At 34.6% G+C, this 24,950-nt stretch overlaps 2 protein-coding genes across 6 annotated transcripts in view; one reads left to right on the plus strand and one right to left on the minus strand.

Annotated features, from left to right (window-relative positions):
- Positions 1–15,430, plus strand: part of LOC116167281 — a 170,975-nt gene extending 155,545 nt beyond the window's left edge. For 4 of the 5 annotated variants that reach the window (XM_031482605.1, XM_031482606.1, XM_031482608.1 and 1 more), the window contains 2 exons: positions 14,571–14,763; positions 15,013–15,430. In XM_031482605.1, coding sequence (XP_031338465.1) covers positions 14,571–14,763; positions 15,013–15,180 — 361 coding nt within the window. In that variant the 3' untranslated portion in view covers positions 15,181–15,430. Of the gene's footprint in view, positions 1–14,202; positions 14,764–15,012 lie in introns of those variants that run through there. The other variant, XM_031482604.1, reaches the window with a different exon arrangement.
- Positions 15,431–18,895: 3,465 nt separating this feature from the next.
- Positions 18,896–24,942, minus strand: LOC116167389 (protein PFC0760c-like). Its single transcript, XM_031482743.1, has 5 exons — positions 24,812–24,942; positions 24,520–24,753; positions 21,360–21,441; positions 21,119–21,291; positions 18,896–19,032 (listed from the first exon to the last, which is right to left on the minus strand). The coding sequence occupies exons 1-5, from the start codon at positions 24,915–24,917 to the stop codon at positions 18,908–18,910; spliced, it is 720 nt and encodes a 239-aa protein (XP_031338603.1). The 5' UTR covers positions 24,918–24,942; the 3' UTR covers positions 18,896–18,907.
- Positions 24,943–24,950: the final 8 nt, after the last annotated feature.

The following is a 24,950-nucleotide window of genomic DNA, read 5'->3' on the forward strand; positions in this document are numbered from 1 at the left end:
CCAGGTTCGAGATATAGAGTATTACTCTGCTTCAACAGCCCTTCATAACTTCTATAAATATTGGGAAAACTACAAGACAATATGTCTAACGTTATCTAACCACACTCTATTTTATAATCTTACTGATAACATTATTTCTTCTCTTTTTGTGGAGTTTTCCACATTTGTTCTGCGTGAAAGGTGTTTTTCCTTTGTTCCTTTAGGTATTATCTATGCATCTTCTGAAGTAGACATTGTAAACTTTGAATGTCTAGATAAACACATTATTTGCCGCAATAATATTAATTTGTTGATCTTCACCGTGAATTTTTGGAAAATACCTTTCATAGTAGGATTGTTAATAATAGTTTTGGCAAAACTGAATTGTTGCAAAAGTTTTTTGGAAATCGCTTGGAAAACGGTAAAGACACTATTATTTGGTGGTAAATGAAATCATCACAATTTATACAATCAACAAAAACCCCAAGGCTTAGCATGGACAATTAAAAAAATCTGCATTTCGTAAATAAATTGTGGTAGAGCGGGCAGTCAATTATATAACGGGAAGGTAAATGTAAACATTAAAAAAACGTAATGAGCGGTAATTAGTGGTAATGGAACAACATTAATTAGAATTTTAGAAAGGGACGGGTCCTTCTTGTCTGGTATCTCAAAAGCCAAAAAATCGGGTATATTTAGTAGTCTATTAGATTATGGTATGCTAAATGTGATACAATGCAATTTCTGGCCGTCTGCCACCTCTCGTCATTCTCACCCAAACACAGTGACATTGGACTGGGTACGAAAATGCATATTTGTGGGGCAAATTTAGACACGAGCTAAAATTACATAATGCCTTTAATTATACGAGTCTGCCAAGCTTGAAATACCTATCGGAAAGAAAAGGATTTACGTCTGTTTCGGTTGATGTTTTGACGTCAGTTTTGGGAATGTGCAATAAATAAATACGCCTCTTGTTGGAATTGACAATGTTTCGCGTATCGGGTGGTAAATAAACGTTGTTGACGATTGAAACCCATTTTTGCCATCATGTGACCTGCGCTCCAAATTTAAGTCTGATACGCTGTTAGTAGGTGTGCGAAATTTGCGAAATACTTAGAGCGCAAATATAATCCAGATAAGCTTGCACTGTTATTAGTAATTATTCTTATTAATCAGAGCCTTCATCATCGGGTACGCAATTGTTACAGTGCTGCGTAACAGGTCTTATCATAAACGTTTGATATCAACCGATGACATGCTTTTATTGCAAAATTTTAAAGAAATTTACACGTTTAGTTTATCAGATTGCCATAGATCGCGATTATTATTGTAAATTTCGGTTTTAATTGTTACAGGATTTTTTGTGCTGTTCTGTTTTTATTTTCAAAATAGCTTATTAGCACTTTATATTTTATTGGCCTGTATTTTTAGTAATTATTTTGATATTTTGATGGATGTACTTTTTTTTTAAAAAATACGGGATAATAATAGTACGTACGAGATCGCATCTGGTCAATGGTCATCTGTGCCCGTTCACCAGCTAACCATCGGAAAGTTCCTATACTCACGTCTCATCAAAGTGTCGTCCCGCCTAAAGTGAGTGAAGGTTGTGACTTTTGCCTGGGCAACAACCTTGTTTTTATTCAAAGTTCCAATAAAGAAGGTTATGAGTGTTGCTACTGTTTAGAAACACGGAAAATCAATTTCCAAAACAGAACTTAAGGTTTTGGAGTTTTGAAGAATTGTTTATTCCCTAAACCTAAACAAGTAATCATCGCAACATATTTTTTCGCTTGTTATTCTGCACCTTAATGAGGAGTACAAGTTTAGAACATCTTGGCACAATGTAGTTGGAAAATAATCTTACAAACACATAACGTTCTTATGCAGTAATTATAGCTGATTAGCTGTCATGTTGTCGTTTACTTTTCGAAATTTCATTAGTACCTTTTTTTAAATGGAAAGTTACCATTACTGTCCTTAATTGTTAAATACAGCATTTCCAATTACTGGGGGTATCACAAATTACTCGTCTTAGTCTGGAAGGAAAATTGTATCTTACCGCATCTTTTATCAAAAAAAATTTGTTGCAAATATTTTATTTTAATGTTGAATTTAGGGCAATCTGTATAGCAACCTATCATTTTATATTTTAGTAGTGAATGAAAGTGTTTTTATTCAATGATTTTAGTCATTTTTGGTAGCTAGACTATTGTGGTAACACATTTTTTCGCAAAAATTGTTTATATTGTTCACTTGTTCATATCGTTTCTCATATGTTGCATTGTTTGTTTTTTTACAAAGACCTCTCTGGGTATTTGTTTCAACACTCAAATGTAGAAAACTATCGAATGTGATGCCTGCTAACACTTGAACGGATATCTACATACAATTTATACGCTTAAGATGGTTGCTAACATTTCTTTATATTTGGCTATTGTTATTTCAACATCTTCATTTCTTGTTTTAAATTGTTTTCTAAATTTGGTCCATTATCCAGTGAACAATTTGGCAGTGTTTCTTTGTATATAACATATTTTTTCAGTAAGCATGAGTTAATACATTGTAATATTAGTAGTACACCCTAATATTTATATCTGATAAACTATTGAGCAGTATCATTGTGAACTAAATAACTTCAAAATATTTCTCAGGGGTAATCGAATTCCGAAGGCAGAATTGGGGCTCCCACTTACTGTTTTCAAAGTTTCGATAGTCAAACTTCTGTCCAAAAATGACATGTTTTGATGACTTTAAAAACCAACAATAATTTTTTGATAAAACTGATGGGTGTTGAGCGATCAGTTGCGGTTTAGTCGGGCTAGGATGTTACCAATAATTCGCATCCAGGTACATGGGGCGTTGGTTAAACCAAATGGCTTGCGTCTAAACTGAGAAAGTCCGTGTCCTGGGGCTGATCGAACAATGGACGGTGATTGTGTGAAATGCCACATATTATCAATTAGACTAGAAACCATCCCTATGGCTTGTACATACCTACAAGATCCGACGTACAATTAACGGAAGCCAGAAAAGAAGGTAAAGACAGATCAGATTTGATACGAATTCCTAGACCTCCTAAAGAGACAGGAAGGGACGCTTGATTCCACGAAATCGGAGAAATCTAAAAGGTTTTTGTTAACAGATATCCTCGGGTTTCCAGCCAGAATGGATAACATCTTAAAAAGTTTTGGTATGCATAAAAAGTTATGAAGACGGAAAAAAGCCAGATGTGGGTTTACGTTAAATAAATCATTGGCCAAAGGTGGAAATTATTCCATAATTTTTAACGAAAGTGAAGGAAATGCTTCTTCAGTTAAAGGGGCACCAAGGAGATATGCATTATTTGTGGAAGTAAGATGTTCGAAGTCCTGTAGAACCACCTCCTAAAATCCCGTCATCGAGATACAAAATGCTTTCATACAAGCTTCTTGATAATAGGGTGGATTGCCAAACTAAATATAGCTGGTCCAACAGAATCTCCTTATTGACAGCCAACAGAAGAGATTAGATGTTGTTTATACATCAAATTCGATGGAGAAGAGTAGCACTGTCGAGGGTTCTTTAACATTCGAGAAAGATGTCTCGTTCCACAGAATTGAAAGCATTTTTTTTCGCGTCTACTTTTAGTAGTTGTTCTTGGCAAGGTACGTTCTGACTGCGTGGACTGCGGCCGCACAGCCACTTTTCACCCCAACACCAATCTGGCTAGGCCTTAGGTACTCAAAAAATAAAGTTGATAAAAGGCGGTGTTGGGGTCGTAAATCAGCTGAACCATTTGGAAAAGCCATGATAGTATTATGAACGTCTTTTTTAGTGACAAAAAGTACTGGATCTTCGCTAGTTGGTGATGTAGGATGGTGAAGAGAACGTAAAGGGGTTAGATGCTTGCACTTCAAATGCTCAAGTGTATTCTTGAAATCCAGAATTTGGATCGCCTTCTAAAACAGAAGACAAAGGCCAGTTTTTTTAAAATAAAAACTCGAATTCTCCGTATATCCGTTTTTATTGGAGAATTGATCTGATTTCCAAAAGCCGGCATCTCCAACATCGGAGCTAGAATTCCAAACTCTTGTTTCTCCTGTAGAAGCTGTCTCTGGAGCTGTTGGATACACTCGGGCAGCAACCGGTGTACCTATCCAACATGAACATTTAAACCATCTGCATTTTGAAAACTTTTTTAACAAATGTGGCAACAGAAATCAGTTGATTCAAGAGAATTATCCAAATTTGTACATTTGCAGTTCCTTTTTTTTTCTCAGCAGAATTCATCACATTCTTGTGACACCATTTAAAAGTTACATTTGGGGTTGCGTTTATCAGAGGACGCAATTTTATTTTTCAGATATCAAGGGGGGGTTAGTCTAAAGTTAAATCCGAGTTTGTGGGGTTGCAGCCCTTATCCCGCGGCCGCCATTATGAAAAAAGGGGTGCAAATGGTTTATGTTTTATCTGACAAACTGTTGAGACATTTTTGAATAAAAATAAAATTTTCTACATCTTTCGTTCAGTAACTTTTAGTCGTAGAACTAAAAATAACAATGTTATAAACGAAAATTGATGAACATTTTGTAAACAATTTTCAATTGGTCCTTATAACTTTTTTCTGGCCATTTTACAAAAAAATGACCTCAGATCATTTTTATAGAGGGGGTTTCAAGGAATAATTTTTATAACAAACTTTTTCAATTTTATCCATTAATTAAAATTTTACAGCGCTGCGAAGCGAATACAATTTTATAGTATTCCGATATTTCTTGGTAGAAGAACAAGGCTAATTTCATTGTACTTCTCAAAAGATCATTCTCAGAGGTGGGTTTCACTGTTCATTCTGCTTTTGCCGCATCCCAATCTTTGAGTTACTATTGTAGCTGAAGATATCGACATGCTTGTGTTGCTCACAGCTTTTGGAGCAAAGAGATCAAATATATATTTTTTGAAACTGTCAAAAAGACGTATAGTCGAACAATTGTATTCTCCGTCAAGTTTTATGCACGAAGACGTCATTGTGGATAATTTGCTGTTCCTCCGTGCTTTTTCAAGATGTGACACAACATCAGCAGCTTACAACATTGGCAAACTAACATTTTTCATAACCCTGGAGAAACATCCAGAGTTAGCCAGTGGAATAGCGTTGTTCCCGAGGTTGTTCCTCAATAAGACAGCCGATCCTGCTTTGCTCACTGTCATTGGTGAACGTTTTTTCATCCTTTTATATGGTGACAATAAAAATGATGATTCTCTTGACAGCATTAGATACAAATGATTCGCCAAGTCAGTGCCAGAGTACATTCAACTTGTCTTCACTTCCTCCAACGCAAGATACAGCCCGCTTTCACAGCTTCCGAGTCTACCATCAAGTCCAGTCGTGGCTGGGTAATTACAACGACTCTGAAGACCCAGTGGAAAAAATATGGACAAATAATATTGATGCCAGTACAAAGCTCAAAACCTCCAGTACCCCCTGTGCTTCTGAAGTTGATTTTCTGCCGATGCAAAGGAAACTGTGGAGCAATGTGTGGATGTCGGAAAGCAGGTCTCAAGTGTTCTAATACAGCGTGCCTTCATGGTTCGGGGGAGACTTGCAGCAACATAATGCGCATATCAAAATTAATTGAAGAAAATGATTTTGAAGATGAACCACCGACAATGACGCCATTTTCTTCTCTGGTTTTCCCTCAACTATTTGATATTGAAAATCAACAAAATCATCATCTGCAGCCTAGTCCATAAAAAAAACCAAGGAAGTAATAATGTCATTCATTTAGATTTTTGAACATTAGGAAGTTACGTTAAATCATTAATATTTATGTATAGTTTAATACTTGAGAGCTATAAAATCTTAATGAATGAATAAAATTGAAAAAGTTTGTAATGAAAATTATTCCTTGAAAACTCCTCTATTAAAATGCCTTGATGTCGTTTTTTTGTAAAATGACCAGAAAAAAAGTTATAACGACCAATTGAAATTGATTTACAAAATGTTAATCAATTTTCGTTTATAACTTTGTTATTTTTTTGGTTCTACGACTAAAAGTTGCTGGACCAAAGTTATAGAGAATTTTATTTTTATTCAAAAATGTCTGAATAAATTTTTTGTGAGACCAATAGTTTGCCAGATAAATCATAAAAACCATTTGCACCCCTTTTTACAAGATGGCGGCCGCGGGACAAGGGCTGCAACCCCACAAACTTGGATTTAACTTTAGACTAACTTCTCCTTGATATCTAAAAAAATTTCAATGGACTAATATTGTGATATTCGTGTGAAGATCGTGCTTTTCAAAATTTGTACAATAGACTGTTTATGCGAATAACTGTGTTGCGAATCTTTACACTAAAATATTTGATCCTCAGTAATTGTAGGGAATTCTTTCTACTGAAATCTTTACAAAATGGCAAATACATCAACTGCTTTTCGACCTCCATCGTGTTTTTTGTCCTGTGTTTTTATTCATTGTAATATATTGTAGACGTCCTCGAATATTTCGTTATGGTGGTAAACAAACAACTGGATGAAAGGACCAATGGAAGCGATTTGCTTGGAAGTGAGGTGACAAATTCATGGTTTCATCATGTTTTGAAATATTACAATCCGGCGGATCCTGGGTGTTCCCCAAAGAATTTGTTGATGCTTAATGGTCGAAGGCACCTGTGTACTGAATATTCTGAAGCCAATCTTCCAGATTTTGAGTGTGATCGAACATAAACTCGATATGCATAATACAACACAATCATAAATGAGTATTTTGCTAAACTACCTGAAGCGTGAGATTCACCATTTCCGAAAAAAACCTGTTTTGAATACGTTATAGTGGAAAATGAAAATTAAGGTTACTGCCTTGTTTTTTGCGAATTTTGTCTAACCAATTTGTAATTATTATCTAAGTTGTAACGGGGAAGGCCACGCGTTTGTTATTCTACGTACTCGGCGAACTTTCACAAAGGCTTCACATTATCACAACGTGGTCCGACTATTGTTCTGAACAATTTGGTATGCGATTTTTAAACACAAATTCGCTTTAAACAATTAAAAGGTATCTTTGCGTATACACAATCATACTTTATCGCTGATGTAATTGATGTATTACATATTTTACGGATACCAATTGGCTACATTGATATCTTTGTATATGGAACGCTGTGTCATACTCACATCCGCCTATATCGCATATCAAACAGCGTTTAGATGAAATGGTAATTTTTAGAAGCTTATCGAGAACCCGCTTCCTTAAGAATTTTTCAGTTACAAACGATTTGATTGTTGTGAATACCGCAAGCATAAATAATAATAATATTCCAATTTCAAAAATACCCATCTTTCACACTTGCTTGTTGTTAGCAGCCATTAAATTTGTATTTTAAATAATTTTTTTCTAGATGTAGGTTGATTTACATACCGTACTTTTCCATAATTGCTTTGTTGATTGTTGTTAGTTTGTTCACTTTGCCAACTTTTTTGAAATGATCGTTTTTTCTGTTTAATTTAAACCAACAAAAAATTAAATTCCAAACTGCCATAGACGAAGCTTAATGGATATCCAATTGCAATTCAAATTTCTCTATCCGAGCAAACGTAATAAAATTTTGTAGAATATCAAAAACGATATTGGCAGATACTTGAGGGTCGGTTTTTGAGAATTCAGCGCATACCAGCTTGCAATCTAAAGTAGCAATTGTACATTGAAACTTTAATTTAGAGACAATTAGAGGCTAAAGTTCAGTAAACTATCAATGGAAATCGTTTTCCTATAGGCGTATGGGCTTTGGATCGAAAGGTTTTATCGTAGTTTAGATTTTGTCGGTGAATGACCATGCGAGCCTTTTTTGCCAGTCATTTTTACCAGTATATCCGAACAACATCATGCAACTCATTTTTGATAACTAGTACGAGTACCATTTACATGCAATTATTTGGGACTGATAGGTTTTAGGGTTCGCCAATGTTGTGGATTGTATCTCTTCTGTCAGTAAGAGTATTGCTAATACTGGTAAATATAGAGCCCCTAAACCGTAGTCGCTGAAGCAGCGGTCTTTTGTCAGTTTTGACTATTGAAGTCTGGTTTACAGGTGATGGAGTTTCTCTTACAGTGCAATCAAAAGTTAGATATTTCCTAGTAGACCTCTTCATTTAAGATTAATTTAGCACTTACTCAAAGTTCACTTTGAGTAAATAACATTCCATTAAGATTAAATGATAATATTTTGTGAAATTTTTCTGATACACATTCCTGAGGTGTTCTTTCGGTAAAACTTGAAACAGCGCAATCTTACTTTGTCTAATCACAAATGCGATATTATGATTAAAGAATCAAAGCACATAAAAAATGAAATTGTTACCGATCCGACAATCAACAGAAAGTTGGGGTTATAGATAAACCAAGAGAGGGATTTTATTCTTCCCAAGCATAAACAAACGTTTTTGAGTAATGTTCAATGGGCGTTATAGGAATGCAGAAAAGGTGGAATGAAAGTTAAAACCTTACTCGACCAACCATTACAGTTACCTTGATGTCTATCTTTCAATACCAATAAATTGAGTCGAGCAGAAAGACTTGCTTGTACCTACGCTATATTTGTTCATGAGTAAAAGGCCTTATCGTGTATCCGGCAAATAAGGCGATTAGGTAAATAAATATCTGGCCATTATTTTTCCAGTGTTTGTGTGTACAAATTCGCAAGCTTGGAAAGGTAATTAATCGCGTTTGTGTAATTATTGAATTAGCCTAGCGCGAAAGCTCAAAGTTCACGTTCGCCGCCGGTACAATTTTTGCTGAAAGTGATTCACGAGACCCACACAATTTGTTTGTCGAAAGATTCAATTACGACAACCGCTGATGATAATTGCGTCATGTGAATATAAATTGAAGTTAACAATTTTCTATTGATGATGACCTCGATTGCTGTTCACATTTTTTTAATCAGCGTTTGATTGGGGCCATTTGGCGTATGCGTGATGGCGTTATTTGCTCTCAAAATTTATAATCCCAAATCCATTTCGTTCACCTTGGGTCTGTTAAACAACCAAGAATGGTAATAAATTTGTTCTTATTTACACAGAGCTTCACATAAACAAGTTTCACGTTGTAATTCGAAATCTCATCTCAAAACTTCAAATCCAAAACTTTAAAGTTTCTCGTTTTTGGGGTGGCATCTTTTAATCCTAAATATTTCAAACGGATAAAGAGAAATTTCCAGTTGTAATTGAATTGTGTCCATTGGGTTCCACAAAAAACGCCTGTTTCAAAGAACATATTATTTCAAAAGATGTACAAATTTGGAACATAGCTGATGCGCCGCTTCGCATCGGAAATTATTACATTTTCCTTAATTTGAGTTGTTCGCCAAAAATGATTATGTAATTTAATAAGATTTTTATGCTGCTATATCGAAAAAGTGTACTCTTTATGAATAGGCAATGAAAACTAGTGGTTGCCATTACAAAAATAAGCCCCCTTGACCATGCAGAAGTACGCTACTGACCACATATTTAAAGTACGTTGTGGATCGGTAGTAAACTTTTTATATTTGTGGATATCATAAAAAGCTTCTTCAAAAAAACGTTGTTTTGAAGATATATTCAGTGTTTCAGACAATATTTTCACCCTGCATATGACTATTAGAACCATTTTATAAACATCTTTAAAACCCCCAGGGGAATTTTCTCAAATCCCCGGTGTTTTAGGGGATGACAATTCACCGACATCTCGGGATTGACATAAATAAGTCGTGCGTGGAAAGTTATTCCGAAGTTTTTAAATTTCTTGATCTCTTTTAACTTCTCATCAAGTGCCTCTCAAACTCTCTTCATGTTTCCCTTTCCCTCAAACTTTGTTTATTTTTCTGTAAACGCCCTTTTCTCTATAATTAATTTTTAAGTTCCTCTCATATGTTTCTTTCAAATATTCCTTAAATTCTTCCCAAATTCTCTATAAGTTCTCTGTATACGCGCATCTGAATTTTCTCATAAGGCTTTCTAATTGTCCTTCCTTCAATTTTTTCTTCGGCTTTCCTCAAGTGAATGTATCCTTCAATTCCCCAATAAGTGCCTTTGAAATTGTTAAATTCCCTTGAAATCTCTTTCCTATATGTTCCTCAAAGCGTCTCTCAATTTCTTCGTAGGTACCTCTCAAAGTTTTAAGCTTCCTTAACTTCCTATTAGGTATTCTCAGGTTTCTCATAAGCTCATTTCAAGTTTTTCTTTATTTTCTCCTCTTCAAATTCCAATCAAAATATCTCAAAATTCATTATTTCTCAGATTTTCATTTGAACTCACTCTTAAATTTTCAAGTTCGTCTTTACTGGAATAATTCGTTCCATGAATCTAAGGCCTACTCTAAAACAGTAAAAATAAGGTTTCCGTGGCTAAAATAAAAAAAATAGAGTTAGGACAATGTAATCAGGAAAAAATGCAAAAATTGATGTTAAAATATACAAATCTCAGAAACTGTGGTCCAAAAAACCGTTTTTCTATCATATAGATAAGAAATGATAACATCCTAAAAAGTCAAACTTAGTTTTTACCCTGTACTGATATACAGGGTGAAAATTTTGTCTGGAACACTTCCAAACAACGTTTTTTAAGAAGCTTTTTATCGTATCCAAAATATTATAAAGTTACTAATTTACGTACCTAATTTATGGTCAGTGGCGTATTTCTGCATGGTCAAGGAGAGCTTTTTTAAAAGTGGCCAACACTAGTACATATTCCTAAAGAGTACGTAACATTTTTTTGGATATAGCAGCATAAATAACTTGGCTGTGTTGATTCAATTAATAATTTCCCTAGTTTGTGTTAAAAAAACGAGATTTTTTGTTAGTTTTGTATCAAAAATCGTTAAACTAATTTGAGCTTGCTTAAAAATTATATATAGTGGCGTGCGTCTACCAAAGCGTCTACGAACTAAGAGAGCCACTTTTTTGTAATGGAAAGGACTATTTTTGCGAGATATTATTAAATAATGAGCTTTTTTTAATATGAATACATAAAAAACATGGTCAAACTGGTAAAATTATGAATTTAATTAACAAACTATTTTCCTTAATTTGAGTTTTTTTCTTAAATTTGATTATACAGTGTGTAAAGCGATGGGGTATACAAGAGGGAATTTTTTTTCAATATTGATTTATGAAAAAAATTTATTCTTCATGATATTTTTTGCTTGCTTTGAATGTACCAATAACGCTTCGATTGTTTGTGGTTTGATAGCAATACACGCTATCTTGATTATAATGTAGAATGATAACTTTCAATAAAAAATATTAATTTTATTATTTCTCCAGATTTCTATAAATAAATTTTAGATGATCGAAACGTTATTGGTACTTTCAAAGCAAGCAAAAAATATGATTAAGAATAAATTTTTTTCATAAATCAATATTTAAAAAAAAATTCCCTCTTGTATACCCCATCGCTTTACACACTGTATAATATAATATGTTTTTTTATACTGCTATATCCAAAAAATTCGATCGAAATTGTCCAACGAAGTTGGGTGCGCCATTACATCAGCCTTGTCTATCATGGGGATTTCGGATATCATAGAAGATACGACGATGGTGAAATTAGGGAAAAGTTGTGCAATTAAACTATCATGCTTTAAAGTTTAAAGAAACCCAGAAAATTTTCATTACTTCCCTTCATATGCCACCGAAATTTGCTGATTTCATGTTTATTTTTTTCTTTTCGAGACTTTCTCTTATAGTTTCCTGCGTTACCATCTATAAATCCAAAAATGCTATAAGTATATTTGTGCGTTTTGTAGTCTGTAGTATCACCTTTTTTGTGGATGGGGACTATTACACCAATTTTCCAATCGTTGGGAACTTTCCCCGTATTCCAAGCTTTCGGTTAACATTTGTATTCCTTTGTCTCCTATATTTTTTACCATTTCTGGCGTTATTCTATCGTGCCCTGCTGTTTTTCCATTTTTTATTCTTTTCACTATTTTTATTGGATCTATATCTCTATCTAAGTAACTTTTAGGTATTTTTTCTTCACAAAGCTCCTTCGATTTCTTCTTTATTGTTCAATAATTCCTCCCATTTCTTCATTATTCCAAGCTCGTCTGTAAATTTGCCCTTTTTGCTTTTACTTTGGTGTTCATTTGGTCCATAAGCTATTAGAAGTGTAGTATTTTCTGTCTGTTTCATTAATCAATCTTTCATTCATTTACTTAGTCTTCTCGCGTCTTCTTCCTTTATTAAACAAGCCACGCTTCCTTTGCTCTCATTTTTGAATCGATTCCGCTATTATAAACGTACATGCCCTTCTTCCATCTTCATTATTCCTCTTTTCTTCTTGGTTTCGCATACTTCAAGTATATCTAGTTTCGTGCTATTAAATTCGTGTTTTCCGTGTTTCGTAGCGAATGTCGTCTTCATTATTCCACAGGAACGTTTTCCGGGCAGTTTTTTGCTAGATGTCCCATGCATATTGTTCTTCCTTTCTTTGTTGGGTCATGCACAGTTCCCTCGGTCTCAAATTCTTCTTCCAAATCTTCAATTCTGAATTCCTCCATTTAGTATCAACTTGTATTTCAGATAAGCATGATTTCCGTTTTCTCTAGCATTTTTCAGAATGACTGATGGAGTGATGAGTAACGCTCTTCGTTGTTCTAGTACTTGTTTGGGAAAATCTTGTGATACAAATATTTCTGTGCCGCGTAAATTATTTGCCGATTTAAGTATTTGGGTTTTGACATAAATAATGGCGCTGCTTTTCACCTATTCGGTAGATTTCTTGAATCTCGGATTCCATCGTAAACTTAACACCCATGTTTTCAAGGGCTGGCGTAATTTTTCCTTAATTTTCAGATTAGTTTCGTTTTCTACTTCCTTCATACGGTGAATTATCAAGTTGTTCATTTCGATTTCCGTTTCTAGATAATCAATTTTGTTGTTCGACCGCGAATTTAAGTTTGCCGTTCTCTATTTTCAGGTTGGAATTTTCCCTTTTAATTTCCTGTATTTCCTTGTTACATTCATCGAGCTTCTCCTCAATGCGGCGAGATCGTTCGTTTAGGTCCTTTAGTTGTTCCTTAATTTGTCTCAATATTGCTTCTATTTCTGAATTTCCACGTATTTAAATGTAAACAATGTTTTATTTTAGATTTTCTAAAATTGCGACTGCTATTCATAATTTTCTTAGGAGGAATATGCCAAAGAATCCCTCTAAGACTGTGTTTTTCAACGTTTTTGAATACGCGACCCTTCTGCAAGTTAAATGATTCTAGCGCCCCTTCCTGGCGCCTTAGTAAAATCACAGACATGTTGTCTGTGGTAAAATTTGTCTTTACTCTTTAAGTAAGTATACCTGCGTACTTAAAGATCTAAGTTTTTTCCTTTTTTACATGCGGTCACAAACACAAGTTTTCCCTTTCTAAAGGCCACTTGCCGGTGTTATATTTCCTTGAAAAATTGCCCATTCAATCAAAACGGCGTAGAAACTAGAAAAACCTATCTTGTAGTAGTTTTTTAATTGCCTTTCCAATATTATTGTCTGATTTGTTGCCCTAAGAGGGGGAAATAATTACGTAATAATATAAATCGGTATAAATCGGCTAGGGTGTGCTGCGAAAAAACAGGCGAATGTTCACTCAACAAATTTTCTACGCCCAACATTTTTTTCATTTACTGTGTTTAAAATCCTTGAACACGTTGTGTAATTAACATGGGGAACCAAATACTTAAGTAGATATTAACAGTGTAAATTGCAACTGAAACCCCTAAACTCTCTAGGCTAGGTTGATTTGTCCAATTGTAGCACCAAGGGGTGTCTTTATCTTGGAAATGTTTTCATATTTGCAACTGGCTTATCCTAAAATTAGGTTCTTTTGTTTGAAATTGAGCACAAACCCTTTGTGCCGCACTCGATTTAAAATATATCTGTGCAAAGCGCATCTTAATTGTAGAGGGTCAAATTTCAAAACGCTTCTATCGATCGTAGTCCAATCAAAACTAGTTATTTGGCGTTGTCAAGATTTTATCAGTCAACTGTCGACGACGTTATCAAAGTTTATTTTTTTGTGGGTTAAGGTAAAAAATTAACCTCGCCTAGGTTTTTGTATTTAAATTTATTCAGTTCTTTTCGTATTACGTAAATTCGTCAAATTTCCTAGTCGGGTTTTATCAAAATGAAACCGACGGCTAAGTGTATTTTCCAGTTAGTATTTCTCAGCTGTTTCAGCGCCACTCGAGTAGATTAGCGACGCCCCCCTTTTCCCTTTTTTTCTCATGGTGAGTGCGCTACGCTCGACGTCACCGTCGCGGTATATAAGCGAGCGAGGACAGGAAACGCTTCAGACTACAGCTTTAGTTTGTTGTATAAAGTTGTTACAAAGTTTGAAGTTTTTGTTATTTATTCGCGATCTATCGCAGTTTCGTAACTTGTGTGTTGCCATTGTTGGGGATTATTGTTGTGTTACCCCAGTTGGAGACAGTACAGTGTTTTGTTCGCACACTCTTTTTGGATTAAAGTTTTACACGAACGGCTTCAAGCTGGCTATCTTTAGTTTTTCATCGAGAAACGCCAAAAATAAAATGGTCGGGAGTAACGGTACTATGATTGCAATTCGTCTTGTCCGCAGCAAGCTTCGGAAAAGAGAAGAACACAGCAACAGCGTCCATCCAACGGATGTTGTGCTACAAACTGGACCAGCTCAACCACCAGCACCACCACAGCCACTTGCTACCACGGCGGATCCCTTGCCGTACCGCGGGCAGCCCTTGTGGCAGTTCCCTCCTCCACCTTCGCAACATCTGTACTGCAATAACAACCAGGTAAATACCGTTCCTTGAGCTCAATTTTAAAATCCGCACGGTAACAAGTAAGAGAAAGCGCGTTGGAGGGTGTTAACAAGAAGACCTTGTTGAAAGGACGCTTTTGTGCCACAACTACAAATATAACCGCCATATGTTAACATTCTCCAGCACGAATTCCCACGCCGCGTTTCCCTTCTTGAAGGGTCGCCGGGTTCGTTGAACGAGGGGAGCGAGAGACCGTTGACTAAAATCGCTTTATCTTTACAGGAAACGCTAGTACATACATTGCAAATGGAGAGGCCAGGAATAGTTCAAGGCTTTCGAAAAAATCTCGGCGGACGCTGGAGACGTCTTGTTAAGAAGAAGCCTGAAAACGAAGTATACACGATACCGCCTGAATTGAGGCCCCAACTAAAAACAATCTACGTATACTAGTTGAAGAGGACCTCAAGACTTATAACATCGAAAGGCTCACCCTTCATTCTTAATAAGACTGATTTGCTCCCCTTTGAAAGGGCAATTAACTATTAGTGTAAATAATTTAGTATTTTATAGTTTTTACTTATCACGCTATTGGACCCCCTTCTGATGAAACATGTGATTGCGTATTGTGTAAAAAAACGCTTAATTTCATTAAGATATAGTTAAATTAATAAAAATGGCTCATATTGAGCTTTAGATGTGATGTTGCAATTATTTTTCCACTATATGCACATTTCTGCCGATTTTATTCTTTTTGACCAAATGCTCTTTGTGTATGTTGTGGGATCTTTTAGAGATCCACTCAAATTTTCGCTAGTCAACACACAGAATGATGCTGTTTTCGTCAAATAAAAATTGAGATTTGTAATTTTATTTTCAGTATTAATTTTATTTATTGCAATATTTATCTCTTCATAATAAACATAAATGCAATAGTTACCCATGTATTGTTATATTCATTAGAAAAAGCCTTCTCAGTTACAATAAAAGTTATTCCTAATATGTTTCTTTTTCCTGTACTTTCCATGAGTTTATAATTAGCTGTGTAATCTGTCCTTCCAGACGGAAATAGAGTTTGTCGTTATAAATGGAACTGATAATGGTTTAGCCTTCCCACCAAGATTTGTTTTCTAATTCCAGATTGTGTGGTGGGTTTTCCTAAGGTATAGAAAATCGATCCAATAGATGGCGTAACAATAAGCAACTGTTTTCAGATAACCCGCTCACTTCCACTGTACGATAATTTGCCTAAAATCGAATTTGCTTATTGATAAAACCTCTTCCATTTTCAGTTGTAATTGTGTAATAATTTTCATATATGTAATTTCACTGGTTGTGCAAATTCATGTTGCTTAACAGAAAATGTAATCTTGCGGTAGAGCGTAGCCATACAAAATGCTACCCTTCCATTGTACTATTGTGAAATTCCCTCCTTCCCCCTTAGTGTAAAAATCATGCTTCCCCCTAACTATTGGTATAAGTTTCATAACTTTCAGGAGTCCTTACGTTCGCCCTCAAAATTTATTCAGGATTTAAAAAATCTAGGGAGGTAGCTCCCTCCATACATATATTTCTCAAATATTAAACCAGGCAATTGACGATATCTGTGGCAAGCTGCTACCGTACGTTAGATGGCGAGACGATAAAGTAATGTAGAAAATTCAATGTTTACAGAAGTTACAGTTTTGTGGTTATCCATAATATGCTATAACATCCTTTAGTCTACTCAGATGGAGACACCAGATAGCTTCCGTTTTCACCTTTTGGAGGAAAGGTAAACGTGATGGTCCTAAGGGAATTTTCCTTTTTTGGTTTGCAAAACGATTTTGATGAACATTTAAAATATTTTCGGTTATAATGGAACTTTGATCGCGTATGTTCTAAGAAGTCGACAAGGACGCAGGATGTTGCTTCAGTCGCTAGTGCAGGATTTATAAACTTGTGCGAAAAGAGTAGTAGGGGAACAAATGCAATTTTTTTACATGTTGTAATTATAGTTACTAACTTTGAACCCTCTAACCGTAATCGTGCTCCTCTTCCTTCCACCACTCAACCCCGATTCACAAAATCGCTAATTTTTTTCTCCATTGAAAGCCAACAATATTTACATTATCACCATATTTCAAACTTAAGGTAACAATGAGCTCTTTTTTTATTTTTTCGGTGGTTTTTAGTAGAATCGATCTTTTTATTGGACAAATCAGTGGGCCGACAAGACATTTTAAACAAAATGTAATGTAATAAAAGTGCATTTTTGCAAAATGTATTAATTTAAACATCAAGTTTCATACATTAACTTCAGTTTTTCAATTTATATACACCATTTCTTTAAAAATAACATTTTATTTTCCACAGCTTCTTCCAGAATTTTCTTGGGGTTATTCCGAATCCTTTCCTATGTCATCACCGATTCCCTCAAATTTTGTCCTAAAAAGCCCTTATAGTTTTATTTTTTAATTTTCTTTAATTATCCTAGTTTCTCGCGTTAAATCACTCTAATTTTGAAGCGAAGTAAGTAACAGTAATCTCTTAAAACTTTCCTTCATTTTCCCAGTTTTCTTCTTTTCATTTCCTCACAATGTCTTCTCATTTCGTCATATATTTTTCCCTAATTTTTTCGTCACACTCCCTAAACATCCGTATATTTCATCCAGAACTCCGACTAACTTCCTTAAAGCTTCTTGAATTACTTTATTTTTCCCCAATTGATTTTTCTTTAAAAATGTAGTGTAGCTCCTTTATTAACGAGCGACAAAAAGCGAGTTAACTTTCTGTTCGTCTGCCCTTCGGTCTGTGTACATGATAACTCGCGAACGGTTTTGAATTTTCGAATTTTGTTTTCAGTAATAGATAAACAATCGTCCAGGGAGTATCTGCTAAAATTTTGGTCAATACTCGTCAACCTTGTCGCTCGTGTATATTGGTGCAGTATTTCCATTAGTGCTCTATGGGCCTTACTCTTTTTTTTTCTTAATCGTATGGTCCATTCGCGGCCCCTTAATGAAGCATTAAACCAAAGAGTATCCATAATACTCTTTGATTAAACTCACAACGGGCTTTCCTTAAACTTAATTATTCATGTAAGCGGCATTGATCCAGTTGACTCGATGAATTTTAACTTGGGGGTGCCATAAATAAATCTGTTTTCACTGGACGACTTTAAAGCTTAATTTTATTTCTCTGTATCTCATTTATAAATCGGTAAGTAGTTACCGAGAAATATGAAAATTACGGTCAATACTGGAGACATTTTGTATACTTGTCGAGGAGCAACAGTTACAATATGAAAGCTTACCAGATTAAGCTTGAATAATCATAAAACAAACTTAGTCGATTTTCCTACAACGTACATATATGATTTGTGTAAATACGCGCATATTATGCATATTGCACCTTCAGGGTTAAACTACATATTTATATGTAAGATCGTAATCGTAAGAAAAAGTACGAATTGTTTTGGATTCTACGCCCCAAAATTAATAAGAAAAAGTGTTTTGCCGAGAAATTTTGGTGTAGTCGATTTTTGGTAAAAAAGGAAGGTTATACACTGCCTTTTTTTGAGCCCCGAAAAGGAAATTGTCTCAGATCGACCGGGAAAAAAAATTTCTTATAGAAGGTGCCCTGTAGAATCCATAATTTCAAACAGTGCGAAGATTGGGCTACTAGTTCAAAAGTTACAGCCCTTTGAATTTTCTTTGGAAATTGGTTTCTAGTCCATAACTTTTGATTGAGAAGTCTAATCGAAAAAGTACGAATTGTTTTGGATTCTCGCACCAAAATTAATAAGAAAAAGTGTTTTCCCGAGAAATTTTGGTGTAGTCGATTTTTGGTAAAAAAGGAAAGTTAATATTTAATTGTCCAATTTCATTCAGTAACTTGTCAAATTGTACATTTTATATCAATAAATTGACACAATAATATTGTAATACAATATATGTAGTTATTTTCATAATAAAGATGGTAGATCTGGATGCGGGCTTTTGATGCTTTCACAGGTTCACGGGCCGGTAAAATTTTGACAGGTGTAATGTCAAATTTTCAATCGTGCGGTAACTAAGATGTAAAGGAATAATTATGATGCAGCTAAAACGATGTCGTTTTAACCAAGTTCGAAAATAAAACAACACATCTAGAGAGCATTTATTTAATAAGTATAACAAACTGGGAGTTTAATTTCTATTTAATAATCGGCGTCGTGAGCCGTGTAATGTTCTCCAGCACTTTCTTCACCACCGTCAGTTTCGTACGCTGCAATTTCATCTTCATTTCCCCGAGATTCGTAATTACCCGCCTCGTTGTCCGCCTCTGCAATGATAAACAATTTAGAACTACAACACGACATGCCAGGTTGAATAATCGATTATCATTTTGAAATCGCAATTTTTCATTTTATTGTTCAATCAGTTCATGCGAGATTCAATATTTACGTTGCGTCGCGCATTTTCGAAGATTGATAAATGTAAATCCGATAAATAATCACGGATGATTTGTATGTTACCAAATTGACCAATTTCGTTTCGCATTAGGCATTGTGATTGTATTGTTAAGATGTCTTTCTGGATTACACTCTTTTTTCAAAAGTTTGCACTGAGGAATTTTAGTCGAACGGAAAGGTTAAGGCAATCGACTGAATATAATGCATATGTATTTTATTGTTTCAAACTTTATGTCGCTCATATTTTGCTGGATGGCTTAAATTTGTCATAATGGTAGACCAAACGAAATATTTTTGTGCGTTTGTTGGTAACTCAGTTGGAAAATTGAACTAGAACTGAGTGAATGCATTTTTTAGCGAATTTCGCGATTGATATACACGGGAAACTATCCACAAATTTGTCACCATAAAAAAGAACTGAATTTAGTTCGGTTTTGCGAATATGAGGAAAATACGGGATTTGTATTGGTTAAGAGGGCACGCTTTCCACAAAAGTTGCGTTCAGGAAAACGGGAGCCGTTTCGTATTTGGGATTCGGCGAGGTATTTCAGTAAAAATTTGGTGGCAGAGCAAATTCTTACTGAAACATTCTAAGAAAATCTATTCCGGTCAACCGCTACCTTTTTCGATCTCGTATTTCTTTTTGTCAAATTTTTGGTGCAAATTTACATACTGTGAACGCGAAAGAGTTATAGATTTCGTCAAATAATTAAAAGCTCGAACCGAAAGTTCGTATATAACCGCAATGTAAGGGAGAATCGTTATCCTTGCAACCGGAGACAGTACCGTCATTTTTAAAAAGTTTCACGAACCTTCTTTTAAATCAATTAATCCAGAAACCTTTCAAAATTGTCTTAAAAGTTTTCTATAAATTGTATTTTTGCATTGTATTTATTTATTATTTTTATATTTAGAAATGCTCACAAAATTTAACAGTGAGCGTTCGAATTTAATGAACTGAAGCCAAGAAAAGCTGCTTTACAACAAGGTAGAACCGCCAATGCTATCATAATTTCTTTTCCGGAATCGATAAAGTAAGCTTTCACCCATTGAGTGAGCTTTTTTAACTTTGCAAATGTCAAAAATAAAATGTGCGAGAAAATGATGCAGAAGCTGTTGAAAAGTGCAGAACATTAGATTAGACGTGTGAATTTACCTAATTTTACCATCATCAATATCTAATCACATAGTTTATGAAATTTACAAGTAGGTACTTGAAAGAGTACATTCGAAGTTTTATGGCAGAAGGTTTGTTGCCATTCTCACCGGGTAGAATAACAATCCCCAAAATGGATGTATTCCGTCTTGTTTTCACAACAAAATGAGGGGGTCGTATAGTAAAAATGCGTTCTGTATGCAAACAAAGAGGAGTATGTACAAGTTCAGTGATAGCTAACCTTTTCACATTTTGCACGAACCTTTCTTGAATGAAATTAATTCCGAAATTACCAACACCGCAATATACAAATTTTATTATTTATTTTATTACATCTCGAGATATAATGAGCTAACGCTTTCACAGGGTTTGTTTATTTCCCTCTCTGTAAATAAATAGGTACTTTAAATAAATAAGCGTTTGAATGCGAACAGAGAAGGTGGAATAGGTAGGTACGCATGAAACAAAACGTTTACGAACTGAACGCTGTTTGCCATTACTACCAGAATATTACAACAGATATTTTGAGGGAAATCGGAGAGCAAGAAATCCACTAACGACATGAGAAGAGACAAAAAGTTTCGTCCTAGTTCCTAGAAACAGTCTACTTCGATTTTATTGCTATGATTCGTAAGTATCTTTCCAATTAGCCTCTAACACGCCAATAGGAGAGGGGACTGACAACAATATTCGAGGACAACAATGGAAAGACTTTCTTGAGCTGACTCGAACACATTTTGAGCGTGAAACGTAAATTGAATATTAATTATTAATGTTGTTGTTCGGTTAAATGCACATACCGTCAACATTTTCTTCTACTTCATAATGTTCTGGTTGTTCCTGTGAATAAGTTTCACCACCGTTATCGTACAATCTAGAATCGCCACCACCTGCATTATATTCTCCAACGTAACCGAGGGCTGCGGCCGCGTCGGCGTTACCTTCGCTATAATAATTGCTATCGCCTTCATTGCTGTAAAGATTAAAAGGGTTGATATACGTCACTATAAAAACGGACACGGAATGAAACCGAGCACTTACTCCACAATCTTGTAGGCGTTTTTACTTTCTCGCTCCTCCACATCCTTATCGTTGTATTGTTCATCTTCATAGTCCGCCTTTTCTACAAAAATAAAAAGAGGCGCCGTTAAAAATGTAAAAGCTCATTTTGCTCTTTCAAAGGAAAATAGGTTGATCAACGAACCCACCCCACTTTATTAGCTGAAAACTTTTTCTTATTAGTTACAAGGGACAATTTCATAAAGTAGCTTAATTAACCACTCAGTTAAACATAATAAAATTTTATGTTACCGAGTCCGTGGCAGGTTTTCAATGCGTCCGGGGAAAAATAATTGCAAGGGCCCATTTGTTTGATAATAAATTAAAATTACCGGCTGAGCTCTTGCGGATTCATTTAATTAAATCGGAGATTGTAAAATGTTTATTTTAGTTGTTAAATAAGTAATTGAATAACAAAAACGGACGACCAATCAATTTGCAAAATTAATTTATAGCATCTACCGAAATTAATTTTCATTCACTTGCTCTCTGACCAAAACTTTTAACTATCCCTAATTGCGAAATACTAATTTATCTGGTAGACGTGCTTTAATTAGCTCAAATTAAATTTTGGCGAACGTATAAATTATGCTTTAGCAAAGATGGATTTATAAATAAGCAGACGAGGTTATATAAAACACAAATATCGCCCACTAGGGTAGAATCAGGTGTCGGAAAACAATCAAAGAGGCAGCTGATTAATAAAATGTTATTTAATTTACCACCCAAACAGCAAACAATGCCTGTCAAATCATATGTCTTTAATTTTTGAAGTTTGGTCGATGATTTCGTGGGTTCTGCTGTGAATTCATAATAGCGAGTCTGTGAAGTTGTAGTGTCGATTTGACATGAGTTAAGTTCCAAGCAAAGAGTAACAAGTGAAGCGTGAAGTTGGGAGTATCATCAGAAAAAAGTTGAATTACGTACTCATTAACGTGATGAGCACAAATTTTTAAATTAGCAGAACAAAAGTACTTGAGAATTTCGTGTACCAAACGAATCAACTGAAATTGTCAGAATTTTACTTTTCTTTCTTCTCTTTTGTTTGAGTCAATTTTGAAGTGAAAATTCGTCTACTTTTGGAGGTATCAACGTTTTTTTCAGCATTTTTTCCAATGGAATACATCTACGAGTATTATACTCGTCTATAGCCTAATTTACATTGGGCAAGTTTACTGGCGGGAAGTACTTTCTGCCAGTAAACTTGCTACCCTATTTCTATTTAACTGGCACTTTCCGCGCATTTACACGTGGCAAGTTTACTGGCCGACAGTACTTTCCGCCAGTAAACTTGCCCAATGTAAATTGGGCTTCCCTAAAAATTTGAAGATGCAATTCTGAAAGTCTCAGGAATTTTTGAGTAACCGCCGAAAGTCTTGAAAAGTTTCCAAGGCTGCTGCGATTTTTCAAAGTTTGCAATCAAAAAATGTCAAAAACTTCCGTTTTTTAAATTGCAACTACTATTTCTGATGCCAGAAATAAATGTAGATTTAAATTTTAGGGCCACTTTTATTAACATTCTATATGCCTATATCATGTAGATATCGAGTTATTGGCATATTCTTATTTTTCATTAGGCGTAGTGGGTTTTGGAAGCAATCGTTTAATTTGGAATGTCCTTCGAATCAAAAGTCAAACATTTTTATCTTAGTGTTCAAATTAACTCTTCCAATTTTCACTATGGACCATCCACATTGTGTTGATTTTTATTTGTTTGTTATTTATCCCAATAACTCAAAAACTACCGGATATAGGCATACAGAATGTTGATAAAAGTGCGATATTTGGTATCAGAAAGAGTAGTTACAATTTGAAAAATTGAAGTTTTTGACATTTTTTGATTGTAAACTTTGAAAAATGGCGGCAGTCTTGGAATCTTTTTCAAGACTTTCGGCGATCACTCAAAAAATCTCTCACACTTTAACTTAATCTAAACTTTGAATTTTTGAATGCACCCTTGCATCTTTAAATTTTTAGAGAAAAATTGACATATGTTAAAAACTATGACACTTAAATCTTAATAATATAGCGCTTTTGGAAAAAAATAGAGAATTGTAAGTTTTTATTTAAAAAAAACAACACTTCCAGTAATTACGGAAGGGAACCCATTTTAAAATTATTTTACTTCAATTCTATTTCAACTTCAAGTTTATAAACTTCTAACGAACGGGCTACGTGAATGTATATTCGGTAGTGTAGCGTTCTTTGATCTGCCTTGGCTGATAGTTCTCTGACGCAAATAAAATGTAAGAATTATGTGAACTACGCAGAAGACTTTTCGAGTATACTTATACGAATTTTACACGTACATTTTTTCGAGAATTTGCGGTATTTTCTAGAACACATTTTTCTTGAATTCCTGAAAAGGTTTTTCAAGAAATTAAAAAAAAACCCTTAACAATGTTGCTTAGGAGTTTTAAAAAAAAACGTATTCATGGAAATCTTCTCGGAAAAGCTTTCGAATAATTTTAATAAATCTATCTTCGAAATTTTAGGAATTTTTCTAGAAATTCTTTAAGAAGTCTTTTAGGAACTTGACTTTCAAAAAACCTTTTTCTCAGTCTTAATAATTTCAAAGCATTTTTGGAAATATTGCAATTTAGCTAATGGCATTCCTAGAAATCTGCTAGATTTTACTCTTTGAGACATCTCTTCAGAAATCTTAGAAATCTCGTTAGAAGTAATTTAAAGTCCAAGAAAATAAGAAGAATATGGATTTTAAAGAAGATTTTGTAAATTATCGAAAAAAATTCGAGAAGCTTTTATAATGAAAATTCGGTTTCTTAAACGATTCCATAAACGGTTTACAGAACATCTATTGAGGTCTCTACTTACTGACTTCCAAGATTATAAGACTTGAAAGAATATTTCTAAAAATGCAAAGATTTCTAAGCTTTTGGAACCACAGGAATATTTCAAAAATCTATTGTTGTAGCAAACAGAATAGGATCACCAGCATTCCTAACTACGAATGTTTATAATTATTATAATTTAAGAATTTAAAAAATTTGGTTTGCGGTATTAATCAAATTTGCTTTTTTCTATCGTTCGTTGACGATTGCTCCATTGCAAATATTTTAAAGAGAAGATAAAGAGCATAATCATTCAGTAGGTATACTTAAAATAAAATAAATGCACTCACGTTTATCACCTTCCTGGGTATATTTCACATTTTCTCCACTTTCGTCATCATTACCGGCAGATTTCCCAAAGGCCGAATGCGTTTCATATCCATATTTATCAGAGTCTGTCTTGTGAAAACTATCAAAATGCTTGTATCCATCACCACCCTTATCGTTCGACACTTTATGATAGCCGCGTTCATTATCGCCATCATCTCCATTATTGTACCTTTTAATATAAGCAATATTCGCCCCTAAAATCAATTTTATAAAGTAACCCCGACATGTTTATAGGTACGAGCCGCTTTCTACCCGATTCAATCAACTCGTCCAAATTTTCCGGCACCCTCAAACTTTCAACGCTTGACAGTTTTATGAAGAAAATTGTCACAATTAATAAAGTTAAACACCGTTCCATGTTTGCACGTCTAGTTTACTTATTGATTTACAT

This window comes from Photinus pyralis, unplaced genomic scaffold (genome assembly GCF_008802855.1).
Source record: "Photinus pyralis isolate 1611_PpyrPB1 unplaced genomic scaffold, Ppyr1.3 Ppyr1.4_LG3b, whole genome shotgun sequence".
In the NCBI taxonomy this organism is placed as follows: domain Eukaryota; kingdom Metazoa; phylum Arthropoda; class Insecta; order Coleoptera; family Lampyridae; genus Photinus; species Photinus pyralis.